This window comes from Hydractinia symbiolongicarpus, chromosome 12, assembly GCF_029227915.1.
Source record: "Hydractinia symbiolongicarpus strain clone_291-10 chromosome 12, HSymV2.1, whole genome shotgun sequence".
Lineage (NCBI taxonomy): Eukaryota > Metazoa > Cnidaria > Hydrozoa > Anthoathecata > Hydractiniidae > Hydractinia > Hydractinia symbiolongicarpus.
Window position 1 is genome coordinate 12046172 of NC_079886.1, and position 13956 is coordinate 12060127.

The 13956-nt window shown below is 39.0% G+C and overlaps 3 protein-coding genes across 3 annotated transcripts; 1 reads left to right on the plus strand and 2 right to left on the minus strand.

Annotated features, from left to right (window-relative positions):
• Positions 1 to 910: 910 nt before the first annotated feature.
• LOC130621120 (uncharacterized) lies at positions 911 to 4332 on the plus strand. The gene is made up of 2 exons (XM_057436425.1): positions 911 to 2411; positions 2492 to 4332. Exons 1-2 carry the CDS (start codon positions 1894 to 1896, stop codon positions 3858 to 3860), a joined length of 1887 nt encoding a protein of 628 aa, XP_057292408.1. The 5' UTR covers positions 911 to 1893; the 3' UTR covers positions 3861 to 4332.
• LOC130621121 (uncharacterized) lies at positions 3827 to 5672 on the minus strand. The gene is made up of 2 exons (XM_057436426.1): positions 5371 to 5672; positions 3827 to 5195 (listed from the first exon to the last, which is right to left on the minus strand). The coding sequence occupies exons 1-2, from the start codon at positions 5561 to 5563 to the stop codon at positions 3952 to 3954; spliced, it is 1437 nt and encodes a 478-aa protein (XP_057292409.1). The 5' UTR covers positions 5564 to 5672; the 3' UTR covers positions 3827 to 3951.
• A 1221-nt stretch (positions 5673 to 6893) lies between these two features.
• LOC130622350 (uncharacterized) lies at positions 6894 to 12504 on the minus strand. Its single transcript, XM_057437808.1, has 2 exons — positions 11495 to 12504; positions 6894 to 7716 (listed from the first exon to the last, which is right to left on the minus strand). Exons 1-2 carry the CDS (start codon positions 12137 to 12139, stop codon positions 7639 to 7641), a joined length of 723 nt encoding a protein of 240 aa, XP_057293791.1. The 5' UTR covers positions 12140 to 12504; the 3' UTR covers positions 6894 to 7638.
• Positions 12505 to 13956: the final 1452 nt, after the last annotated feature.

Consider the following 13956-nt stretch of genomic DNA (forward strand, 5'->3'; position numbering starts at 1 on the left):
ACTTCTTAGTTTCACCTCAAACTTCGGGATTAAGCCTGAAACACACGATCCTTTAATACGAAAGGTCAAAAACTGATGGATAATGATCAATATTACTTACTTTATTAGACACAAGTGTAAATATTTAAGTATATTTAATTAACAAAATTACATAATTATTACGCCTTGTTAGTCTAATGGCTATGACACTCGTAAACGAGAGATCCAGGTTCGAATCCTGGACAGGGCATGAAAAACATTATCTTGCACCTGCAACAACCCCGTTGTATTATATTGATAAAATTCTGTATATTGACCTTATAATACCTTAATTAAATATACGTAATCTTCGAGTTGTAGAAGGGGAAGGAGTGTATATTTAAATGCCTGGCCCTGCCTTGCCGTTCCTTTGCCATTGCCTACCCTTTCTATGTCTTTTCTGTTGCCTGCTTACTATGCCCTTGTCTGTGCCTCCCCTGCCTTGCCTACCCCTGCCTTGCTGATTCCTCTTCCTGTTTTCTTGCCTGCTTTTGTCGCTCCCTTTCCTTGCCGTTCTTAATAAATCCCTTCCTTTCCTATGCCTTTTCTGGTGCCTGCCTGCTATGCCCTTGCCTGTGCCTCCCATGCCTTGCCTACCCCTGTCTTGCCTACCCCTGCCTTGCTGATTCCTCTTCCCGTTTCCTTGCCTGCCTTTGCCGTGCAACGCTAAATATATTGCCGTGCCCTTTCCTTAATGCCTTTGCCTTGGCAACCTCTCCGCAACACTTTCTATACTGGTTCCATTTTCAATCCGCCCATCGCAATACAGAGTGGAGCACCCAAGCCCGTGGCTAACGCCCCGACCCCAACACCCGAGGTGATAATGCTAATACTCAGCAGTCCATGATCGCAATACCTCACCCAGGTCCCATGCATCTTGAACTTTTTTGCGAGTCTGTTCCGCTCCTTGATCGATGCCCTGTGGGAGTCTGTCAGGCTGGTATCCTATTACGGACGGAGTTTCATACCGCGCAGGTCTGGGCGCAAGCGAAGCGCTTTGTAGGGACAAATTTTTGGCTTGTTTTCATTTGTCTCGATGGCCTAAATAATTTTCATGGTCAGTTTTTCACAACTATTCTGGTTAGTGCTGCGAAAAGAGGCAGAAATGCAAAATCCTGCCTGATGTTTCTTCAACTAATTTTTTACTTTAACTGACGTTTTGCTTTTTAATAACACGTTTAAATGGTGTTGCTAACCCTCTTTGTGGTATATTGACATGGGTAAGATGTTGGAATCGAAGAAAACTTAAATTACTGACTTTTATAGAGAGGCAAGAGAGGACATATTGTTGATGTTGGTTTTAGGGGTTAGCTTCCTGTTGCAATTAGCTACATATACCAAACATTTTGTGTTGTGAGGAATAAAGTAATGGTTAAAAAGAAACACTTTTCTATCATTATCAGTGCACTTTGGCAAGAAGAAATAAGAATTACAGCTAGCTATAGAAAGACTTAAAGGAAGTTTTTTTTCAGTAAGCTATATAGCTAGCTAGCTATATATAGACGAATTTCCGTGTGACGTCACATAACCAGTTCCCAAGCCTCTGCGCAAATCGACAGGCAAAATGGCAGGCAAGATAGTAAACAAATAGGGTAATTGCTTATTAAACGATCGTTTTAAATCGCTTAAAAAGTAAACAAACCTTTCGATCGAAACTTGCACTACCATTATGAACTCCGTTACTAAGATTTTAATGATATTCTACATCGCGGGCTTTTATTCTCGACCATTACTTCGGCTTTACAAGCCTACACACCAGGAGTACGCGAGTAAGCAAGTCCTGCATTGTGTTCGACTAAATAGCTGCGTTTAAACTGCGACGTTTTTATATCCTTGCCTTGGAAATTTTTGTGGGTAATTGATACAGCCCAAAATATGTACGCGAGGTATAAACACAGACCAAGAGTTGTACAGAGTATAATGCGACAAAACGAAAGCGGCCGCCTCGTGGTCTTCACTTCCAATATGTCGACCGAATACTTCTCGAAATTAGTAAGTGAAGATAAACAGCATTATTCAAAAAAACTCACGCTTGCCAACGGAACACTCCTACGCGACCCTTTTTCACTGAAGGGAGAAGATTGGAGCGACGATGTATCATTGCTACCCGATGTTACGCATATGGATTTGTATGTCTATCTCATCCATACACCCAGTGAATTTACAAATGAATCTTTAAAAGCTTATAAATCCTTAGAAGCTTACAACTTTTATCTTTCTGGGCATGTTCAAGATGTTTATTGCCACCTCTTGAAAGACGTTGAATTTTGCTACATTAAAACCTCCGTACTACCTAGTCAGAGACAAGGACAAAAGCAAAAACTATATGATGTATGGATCATTTTACACACAAGTGGATGGGTACTTTCAGCAAATTGTACCTGCGTTGCTGGGTAAAAATTCACATTAGCTTTCCTTCTTCACTAACAATTTTTTTTCTTTTTGAAGTGACTAATAAAATTTTTACTTTTAGCCTTGGCTCGGCATGCAGTCATGTTGCTGCCCTTTTGTTCAAACTGGTTGCTTGTGCTACATTGGAGTTAAACAAAAAAGCTTGCACAAGCAAATTATGCTCATGGAAAAAATCTAGAAAAAGAGCACACCCTGCACCTCTGAAGCACATAAACTTCAAAAGACCAAAAAAAAGCGAAGTCCTGCCTACTATAGACGAACCTTTTGAAGGTGAATTGAAAGGATTCACATCAGTGGATCCCTTGAAATTCGTAACAGAAGAGGAAAAACAACAGTGGATTTCACTCAGTCAAATTGCTCCAGATGCAGTTGTACTTAAAAATATAAGTCTGGATTTAGGTGAAACAACACACCATGATGATAGCGAAACAGAAACTGCGGATGAAAATGAAAAAAACATTCTTCCTGAACCATTGACATACATATACGACTCCGCTGCCATAAATAAAAATGAAATAGAAATAAATAACATTGCTCAAAAAAATTACAATCAATACAAATCCTCGTGCTTTGATATACAGTTTGAAAACTTGAAAAAATTCACAGAAGCTCAAAGCCTTAGCGACAAATGGATGCTACATCGAGCTGGGCGAATAACAGCTTCAGTTTCAAAACTTGCCTTCACTTCAGATTTGAAAAAAACAAAAACGTTAATTGAGACCATCATGCAATATAAAGAGCCTGTTGACGTTGTTGCAACAAGATATGGGAAAAGAATGGAGAATAGAGCTCGTTCAGTATATGAACAACATGTCAAACAACACCATGTTGATCTCCAAGTTGTCACAACTGGACTTCATATTGATCCAAACTTTCCATATCTTGCAGCAAGCCCTGATGGATTAGTGAAGTGCAAATGTCATGGTCAGAGTTTAGTTGAGATCAAATGCCCATTTAAATATAAAAAAAGTTTGAAGCTATGGAGAAACGATAAAAATTGTCCCATTGATAAAGCTGGGAAATTCAAAAAAAATCATGCTTATTACTTCCAAGTACAACATCAAATGTTAGTAACTAAAATGAATTATTGTGACTTCTTTGTTTTTTCACAAGGAAAGCAAGAAAATGATACTTTTCTGATCAGGGTTACAAAAAATGAACCATTTTGTCGGAAACTTCGTGAAAAACTGGCCATTGTATTCGAAAAGGTTTTGTTACCAGAGCTTGTCACTCGGAAAAGTGATCCCAAGTTACTAAATGAAGAAAAGGTGTATTGCATATGCAGAAGACCATCCTTCCCACCTATGATTGGTTGTGACAATTTAGGCTCATGTGACATAGAATGGTTCCATTATTCTTGTGTGAAGATAACAAGAGCACCGAAAACTTGGCTATGTTCTACCTGTCAGAATAATATTAAAAAAAAATAGTGTGTCACATTATATCAAAGTAATATATGTAATATAATATAACAATATGTTAGTTGTGTGCGAAGTATCAAATTCTCTGTAATAATATATGTTATATAATGCCTTTGTTCAAGTTCACCAAAGCACATATAACGATAAACACATCGTCCAATAAATCTACTTGAGTGATAGGTATGGTTGTGTTCAAAATTTTAAACTTTCTCAAACGTCCAATAACTCTCTCAATGTGGATTCGAACATTGGCTATTTTTCGAGATCGATCTACATCCATTGCTGACATTTGTTCCTTCCCTCTGGTAAATTCAGGTATTTTTAATACCACGCCTCGTGTTGCCAACTCTTGCTCGATAAGGAATCCTCGATCAGCCAAAACAAGATCTCCATTTTCGACTAAATCCAAAAAACCACTTTTTATTGTTATTTCCTTATCAGAGACTCTACCTCCCCATCCTTCTGATAGGAAACTAACACTTCCTGTTGGAGAACATGCAACCAAATACTTGATGGTATTAGTATTCTTGTAATTAGACCATGTCTGTGCTCTGGCATTGAGATTTAATGGACGTTGTATGAATATCTCAGTGCAGTCAATGATGCAGCGACAACTTAGGTACTTTTTGAAACACTTCGGCATATGCTTACGTATAGCTTCCTTCTCAGGCCACACAATTAAAAAAAGTAAAGATTTTGATAATACTTTAAGCAAGCTTCGATAAATTTTGGTGACCATTTTGCATGTAATTCCAAACCTGAAAGCGATATCTTTGTTATACAAGCCAAGTTTCAATTTTACCAGGACAACAACAAGGTGATCTTTCGGTGTCAATATTCTGCTGATACGTTTCATTTTATTTTTGATAATTGCAAATACCCAGTTGAAGCGTGCTTGGTCCAATCCAGTATAAAAATAAAAATAATTTTTGTGACTTTTCAAATGTCCATAATTTAGTTGGAATTTTCTTGACAAATTGTTTTTATTTTTTAACTGATGGATTTCAGCCATCCTGTTGACAAGTTCATTTTGGATGCTACAGTATTTTCGAGTCACTTCCTTGATGTTATTTTCTTTTTCTTTCACAACATTCTCTATTTCTGTCACTTTTTGTTTTAATTTTTCAATCTCCATATCTTGTGGGCTTAGCTCTTCCTCCTCTGGTTCCAAAACTTCACTGGGCTCTTCCACAACAGGAAGATTTGAGCGCTGCTTAACTCTCAGACGTGCACGTTGGAATCGATCCTGTTTCTCTTTCTTTTTTTCCTCACTCATTTTTTTCCCAATTCGGTCGAAAACTGATGGCACAAAATCAGGGCTCAGTGGGTCCTTTGATTTTTTTCCTACAAAAAGAATAGAATATTCCATATATTCACAGTGACTAGATGTGCAAAACATTGACTTACTGGGAGTGAAAGAATCTCAGTGCGGTAGTAAATACGAGACAGGGAGGCCTCACCCAGAGGGGGGAAGAGGGAGTTTCAAACGTTTATGGACAAGAGAAATGAATATACATACCAGATGTGAAATGCAGATGGCATACTTTAGCATTTCCAATTAGCTGTTCTGGCCAATCCACCCTGCCAATCGCAGTCAACCATCTTTTTCTGACGTCTGGGTATTTCTTCGAAGGAATTCGAAAAAAACCACCACTTCCATCGCCTTTCTTGCGTCTGTTCGTACAATTCGGTACACAGCAACTATCAGGCATCCTTCCACAATCAGTACTTCAACGTTTACGACGAATATTTTAAATAATTTTAAGTTTTTTCTCTCTAACTATCACAACACGTCTTCCCTCTTCGATAACTTCCTTATGAAAGAACGAAAAGGCGCGGCTAATGTTTTGCCTGTCGATTTTTACGGCAAGCCGCGCATGCGCAGAAGTGCCGAAAAATGTAAACATTGAAATTCGTCTATGGATCTGCAAGTTTGACATGGATTAACATGGAAGAGCATTTAATAAAGGATTTATTTGCAAAGTATAGCTAACTAGTTATATAAAAAAGAGCACAGATGAAATTGATTGAAAATAAAATACACACTTCAATGATATAATGACTGGCTTTGACTTTTCGTTAGAAATTATTGTATATAAATATTACATAACTAGCTAGGAAGGGATATATATAATAGCATGTTACACTGTATTACTGTGTTCTTAATTTTGGTAAAATGCATGAATAAATTTAGGCAAGTTCCACTTTTACAATTTTGTGATAGCTTAGTAATTTTGGTACATTGACATAAGAAAAATTTGGCAACCGAAAATATTTGACGAAAACAGTTAAAGTCACTTTAAAAAGTTATTCTCCATTAAATTTGTTTATTTTAACCACAGTATATTATTTTATTTTATATTTCGCAGCGGTCAAAACTTTGTACTTTACAGATTAAAGTTATTCCAATGCAAAATTGAGGCGTAGCAATTTTCAAAGCTAGGTTGGTGTTCAAACTGCACTGTTTGATGTTTTTTGAAGTTGAGTGATAATTAGAAATGAGTTTTTATGATCCTATTATTAGCATCTGGGCACTTGCCCACCTATATATCTGATTACTGTATGAATAAGGTTACGATATATATGAGTGACCCAGTGTGACCCCTAGCTAACAAAAACTACGAGACAGATACAGCCAGCTTTTTGACAATGTTTAATTTGGTTTATAAAAAATGTAGGTAGCTAGCTCTGCCCTGCTTAGTTAAATAATGTTTCTAGCAAACACAAAATAAGAAATTTTGGATTTTTTTTAATATTATAGCTAGCTAGGTATCTGTTTAATAAGCATAGAACTATTAGTTTAGAAAAAAACCCATTGTTTTCTTTACTTGTGTTTAATGAGCTACATTATTTTGGCTGTACTAGTAGCTATATAAATCTTGAATGACATAACTAGCAATTCCTCTTTGATCAGCACTGTGATATTTTAAGACAATATTAACACTTGTGATGTAACTAGCTTCCAAAATAAGGTTTCTTTCTCTTTTGACTGCCAACTTTTCATGATGAGTGTACCCCACAACTCGAAGCAATTAACTTAATAACCATGTTTAGGTCTTGAACTTTCATAATATACAATCTTATGTCAATACTGAGTATCCTTCCTTTAAATAATTGTAAAATCAATATATCGCACCAGTTTAAAAAGTGAAAATACAAAGGAAAAAATGATTAATTCTCTGCGTACTGCATTTTTTTTTACAAAATTAGACAAATTAAATGAAGTTTAATTAAAAATAATAATTTAGCTCTGATCTAAGTATTCAAGTGAGATTCGGCTTCCGTAAATTTACTGCTTCAAAGACCCATTGTGAAGGCCAAAATAGTGAATAATAGTGCTAAAGGTGTTAGGGGAGTGGTGGTGGGCACTTGAATACTTAGATCAGAGCTAAATTATTATTTTAATTAAACTTTATTTCATTTGTCTAATTTTGTAAATAATAATTTAGCCTCTGATCGTAAGCATTCAAATGAGATTTCAAAGCCACCTATTTTGGATTCAACAAACAGTTTAGTAAAAACTGGGCAAGGACTAGTATATGGTTAAACAGAACTACATATTAACGGTTTGTCTGTTATAACTCCTGGCAATGCCACAATGTACCATAACGGTACATGTCTATTACATATATATAGACATATACAAAATCTAACGCAAGTAAATGTGTTTATAAACATTTAAGAAGTTCGTTCCCAAAGCTCTTGCTTATGGGCAATTTGTAATGTGTTGCAAACGTGCTAGTGCCTCTCCAGCCTGCCGCTTTTGCGATTGTCTTCATAGGTACGCCTATGTCCTCTGCCTTGCTGGTAGACGCACTCCTTGTGGAATGGGTGCTGAACGTCTTAATATCGATGCCAGCCAAGCCTAAAGGCCGGTTTCCATACAGCTACATTTTGCGCCCAGTCGTAAAATGCGCCGTGACTTTTGATCTACGCATGCGCATTATCAGAATAATGCCGCTGACCTCGCGCTTTTGCATGCGCTGGCGCGATTTAAAAAATGTTGAACAGGCTCTACTTTATGCGAGCTACATTTTGCGCTTCAGCTTAACAGCCAATCAAAAGGTAGCAATCTACATGAATTACGAAAGAATTTTTAATTAGATCATTTCAATATGGCTAGCAAAATCTCGTTTCTGTGTTAAATTTTTGTCAAAGCCAAATGAATGTAGAGAAACAGAATATATATCAATCAAGTGAAGTAGATGAAAAACAAAATAACATTAATGAGTCTGTGGAAGCACAAAGAAACAACATTGTAAACAAACTTAAAAAGACTACTCGTGATCTGACGATATTAAATCCATAAGCAAAACGTTGTATAGTCCTTTGATTCTTCTTTCTATGGAAAGTCGTCTCATCCACATGTTTTTCTTACGTATTTTACAACGTTGTTTATTTCTACGCCATAAAAATATTGCTAGGACTACTCTCAAATTTTGCAGCAACAAATATCGTCAGTTAACATCAGCCATGTTTTGCAAAAAACACGTGAGCAAAAATCGCGAAATGGAAATGGTTCGGTATATGTGATAAAAGTCGCGGCGCATTTTACGACTGGGCGCAAAATGTAGCTGTATGGAAACCGGCCTTAAGAAAGTTTTAACGTATTTTGCAATGGTGGTGATTCCGATAGGTTTATGGGGATATGCATAAAAGAGAAGTAGTTCCCTTGGTTGGTTTTCAAGGTTCTCTCGTATAAGGTCTGTCCTCCTCAGGTATTCATCTAGGCAGTGGACTATACATATCCGGTTATCGAGGTGGTACTTCTCGAATTGCAGAGGTTCCTGATGTTTGCCTGGTTTTGTTGTCTTCATGATTGTAGAGATGTAGAAAGTGTACCTATCTGAAGATCGATGACAAAAGTTAACCTTTAGGGCACCTATTGTCTGGGCTCTCTGGCCACTCAGGTGGCACAACAAGGCGGCTAGTTTTTTCGTTAGTAACTTTAACTCCAGGTGCTGGTTACCAGGCAAGGTTGTCATATAGTTTAATATTACATCAGGGTCATATATCACAGTGTGTTTTGGTAGGGAAGGACGTAGCTTGAAAACTCCCTTGATTAGTCTGCTAACGTCCTCGTTCTTACCAAAGCTTGTTCCTGCATCCTTTGGTAATACAGCTGACAGGGCTGACCTTGCCGCTGCGATGTATCCATAACTTGCCTTTTCTACGTGGAAAAGGAAAGCAAGGAAGTCCATACCTTGTTTATGACTAGCCCTATAAGGCTCTGGGATTTTTTCACTTTTACAAAACTTCAGCCATTTCCTTAAATAGAGATTATAGCTGGATTGGGTTTTTTCTGACCACGATGCAGTGAGCAGTTGTTTAAGATCGTCAGAACATGACTGTTTTAGGTTTATTGCCTCCCTGAGACAATTGCTATCCGAAGACTTAGATTTGGGTGCAGTGGATGAAAGACACTTGGTTGCTGTGGAAGCAGTAATAGGTCCATTCAAGGTAAAACAAGAATTTCTTTAATGATTAGTTCAAAATACCCTGTGAACCATGGTTGGTTAGGCCAGTCCGGAATTACCAGGATACCTACTGCCTTATCACTATGGATCTTTTGAATTACCTGGGGAAGGCAGGCGAAGGGTGGAAAGGCATAAAACGAGATATTGTGCCAATCCTCAGTAAACGAGTTTACTCCGATGCAGTTGGGACCAGGTCGATATGAGAAAAAGGCAGGTAACTGCGTGTTTATTCTACTCGCGAAGAGGTCTGTTTCTGGACGGAAGTCCAGTTCGTTCAGTGCATAGCGGAATGTTGATTTGTTTAACATCCATTCTGTTCTTGTCTCCTGTTGTCGCGACTCTCTGTCTGCTTCTACATTAAGAATGCCAGGGAGATGTGTAGCGACTATCCAATTATTTTTGCTTATTGCCCATTCCCAAATGCTATGTGTAATCTTATTCATTGGGATAGATTTTACGCTACCCATTTTGTTTATACAGGCTACTGCTGAAGTGTTATCCATCTTTAGCAATATGGTAGTGTTTGCAGTATGGTTGCAAAGAGCCTGTAGTCCAAAGAATGCTGCCATTAGTTCTAGGACATTTATGTGGTGTTCCTGCTCCAGAGATGAAACTCACCCCCTGTGTGGGTTTGTGTCATTGACGCTCCCCAACCTCTTGTTGAGGCATCCGTGGATATAATGACCTGGGGGTTGCCTCGAACTATTGGGGCTATGCTACCCCATAAATTATTCTTTCATAAAGATATGTCACCCATGGCAGTAGGGGTTAATGTGATCTGCACATCAAAGTTTCCGGCGCTCTTTTTTTAAGGACTCAATTTTTAGTCTTTCGATAGATCTATAGTAGAGTCTACCGTGTGGTACCCCAATAAGGCTGCTGGTAAACTTACCAATTAATCGCGCTAGAGTTCTTATTGTTATCTTCTCTCTCTGTGTCACTGCTTGACACAGATCGATTATGGCTGCCTTCTTTTTGGGGGTGAGAGCGACGGTCATATTCACTGTATCGATGACGAATCCAAGGAATTCCAAAACTTGTTTTGGTTCAAACTCGGATTTGTCTGGGTGGACCGTAAATCCCAGTGAATCTAACAAAACAACGGTTTTGTGTACGTTATTGCAGCACTGTTGTTTACTGACGTTCATAGTGATCAAGTCGTCAATGCAGTCAGCAATGGTGACCTGTTCCTTCCTTAATTTAGATAAGGGTGGTTTCATTATCTTGGTGAATTTTCGAGGTTCTTCTGTATAGCCGAAGGGGAGTACCAGGAACACGTATACCTTACCCTCATGTTCGAATTTTAGGAGCTTCTGGCTTTCTTTGTGTATTGGTATGCTATAGTATGCATCCTTGATATCAAGTTTTGCCAGATACAAGTCCTTTTGGATTAATCGGAGAATGGACGTTAAGGTTTGCATCTTAAACTTTCTTTTCTCAATGTGTACATTGAGTTTTTTCAGGTTTAGGATGAGCCTGAACCCACCGTCTGATTTCTCGGTGACGAATATGGGTGAGATAAAGTCGCCTGGTTTGCGACTGCTCAACCTTATTACACCTTTCCCCAAAAGGCTTTGAATTTCTTCGTCAATGAAGAGTTTCTTTTTTCTATCTAGGGGGTATGTCCGATATGGGGTTTGGGGCATCTCGTTTACTAGAATTTGCAAACCAGACACTGTCTGGAGGATCTCCCCATCGGTAGTTATGTCTTTCCACTGATCAAAATGAAACCTGAGAGAACCGGGTTTAAAATATTTGACTTTTGACCTTAGAAAAGCTTTTTTATTATTATTATTATTAATCATATTTATACAGGTTTACATCTTCAGTATGATATAATATATCTGCACTGTTATCAACGAGTGACCTGTTAAAACAAAAATAAACAAAGTAAACAAAGAGCCAAAAATTGTTTTTTGTTTTTAAATAATATATATAAAATTATGAGAATGTTAGAAAAAAAGAAAGAAAAGAAAATAAGAATCAAATAGCAGACTATGAACAGAAAAAATAGCAAAAATGGGAATTAGAAAAAATTTGAGTTTAGGATTCAAACTTCACAACATTAGAAATTAGAGAAACAATAGCGTATCTCCGAGACACCCTGTAACGTATAGGATCAAGCTAAGGTAAGTTGCCAAAATCTAGGGTCTCAGTATCGCTTACCTCAGGGATTAATTTTTCCTGTTGGTGTGCTTGGAAAAGTTGCTGTTGTGGCTGCGGTACGGTTTCTTTGATTGGGATTGCCCATTGTGGTAGTTGGTCCTCTTTTGGGGCTAGTAAGCCTTTGTTTGATGAAGGCTCGAATCTTCTTTTTTGGCCTCTTTCCAGGAGTGATTTGAGCTGGTTCTCCTTTTTCAGCTTCTCAAGCCTTTCGCAGACGGAGGAACCAAACAGCCATTCGGAATCCTCTTCCACTTCCGTAGCTAAGGCTACGTACTCTTTTGGCAAGGAAGGCTTAATTAAGTCTCGCCTGACCTGATTTAGCAGCTGGGAGGTCTTACCAGCGAGGTTCATGGCGTCATTAAGGTCGTTTAACGGACCCTTTGTGTCTGCGTTGGCATCACCGGATTTCTCCACCAACGTAGATGAAGCTTTCAGAAGCATAGCAACCGACGCTGAATGCATGTTTTGGATGTCCTGCATTTTAACGTCAGTGGACCTGTGAAAATTGGAAGTGTTTTCCAAATTTCGGTGTTTGTTCTCTTTGGGAGTAGAAAGTTGCAGTTCGATGGAATTGCTACCGTTTCTAACTTCCACTTGAGAACATCGCCCTTGAGCCTTTTTTGCCAAAACACTTTGGCGGCACATGCCACTGATGACGTGACTTCTGGTCCCGAGGCTGTGCAGTCCACGGGGATAGGAACAGGGTATTCGGGGTCCTGTAAGGTGAAGTCATGGTCGCCATTTTTGCTGTGCTGTGGGAGCATGGAATCGTCGCTTTCCTGTTGCATTATGCTTAAACCGAATAATTAATAAAAGGAATTAACATTAGAGGAATTATCCTAACCTAACACCAGCACTATAAACTCATTTAGTTTATATCACTTAGCTATGTCTCAATACAAAAGATACCTACCACTCTTTAACATGTTCTGGAGGCACTTCGACATCTTCTGGAATAAGCATCAACACTTCCGAGACGAAGCTTCTTTCAGGACCATCTTTCAAATAATATAGCATGTGACTACCTACTACTATATGGTCCAGCCTATACATCTTTTTACTCCAGAAAGCATCGGTGGCACGCCGTTTCGCATCACCGTGCTCTTCTCCAGGTTGCAGGAGGTACAAGTATAAACCATCCTCAGGTAGAGGCTTTTCCTCTGGATATTCCTCGCTTTTTGCAAGTGGGACATCTTCGAGCTTGATCGCCTTATTGGGCTTTATGCCGATCATAGTAGTCTTGGTATTGTTGAGACCTTTCACTATAGTGTACAAATGCTTGATCCAGGTGGTACTAGTTTCATCGGATGCTAACTCCTGGGCATCTTGGGGCTTGAATAGTCTTTCCGCAAGGACCTTGTTGTAACTTTTGACAAAGGCCGTGAATGTATGGTGATATTTCATGGTAGCTCTCTTGATCTCAACCCCCTTGCCTTCCATTAGTTTCGTTACGTCGGATTTGAATTCGGAACCATTGTCGCACTGAAAAATCTTGGGGTATCGTAAAGGTCCCGCCCTGTAGATATCCTTTATCATCTCCACGACCTCGCTAGGTCTCTTCGTTCTTAGGGACCTCGCTACTTTGTAACGTGCGGCTACATCGATGCCCGTGAGGATGTACTTGTAGGTGCTACCATATAGCTTGTCATGTGGCATGTACAACAGATCAAATTGGTGCATATCATTCGGTGTTATAATGGTAAAATGAGGGTAGTCAATACGTTTTGGGCCCTGAATGTGTCGTAGCCATAGGAGTTGCCTACTAAGCCAATGTATTACCTTCTTTTTGTAGAGACTGCTCTCATTCGAGAGTAATTTAACGGCCTTTCGTCCGGTCCAGAGATGTTCTGGGATATAGTAGATATTTCCCAGCTTTTCTGCTTCCTCCTCCGTAATGATATGTGGTGATTTTTCTGACATATTTATTATATGTCAGAAAACGCGTTCTTACAGATACTTGTAAGCCACGAAGCCTAGCAGGGACAGGGAGCCAAGGACGAACGTGAGTTTACCATCCTGTTGCTGCTTCGAGGGTGTGTAAAAGTCCTTCAATTGTGGGGCCTTTCCATCAGAGGCAATATAAAATTGGTACATGCTATCGTCTAATTCTTTTAGGCTTCTGCCGGCTTTTATTTGTTTCTCTCGTTCCTCGTTGAACCAGTCCAATTTAGCCTGCCTCTTACGTATCCACTGCGCCCGGGCCGTGTTGAGCCTTTCAACCGCAAGGTCATGTCTTTTCCTCTCCGCCTTACCATGCCCGGAAGTTTGCTGAATAGATAATTGGTCCCGGAGAAGGCTAGGGTGTTCATTAACGCGCCCCCGCAATGATCATAAGAGTAGCCATTTATTAGTACTCCATCCTATCCAGGCTACCGTCCAAAATATTAAGCTGGACATCTTGTAACAGATACACGTAACATTTAAAACACCTGTTCCATCGGCTTCTTTGATGATATGCAGGG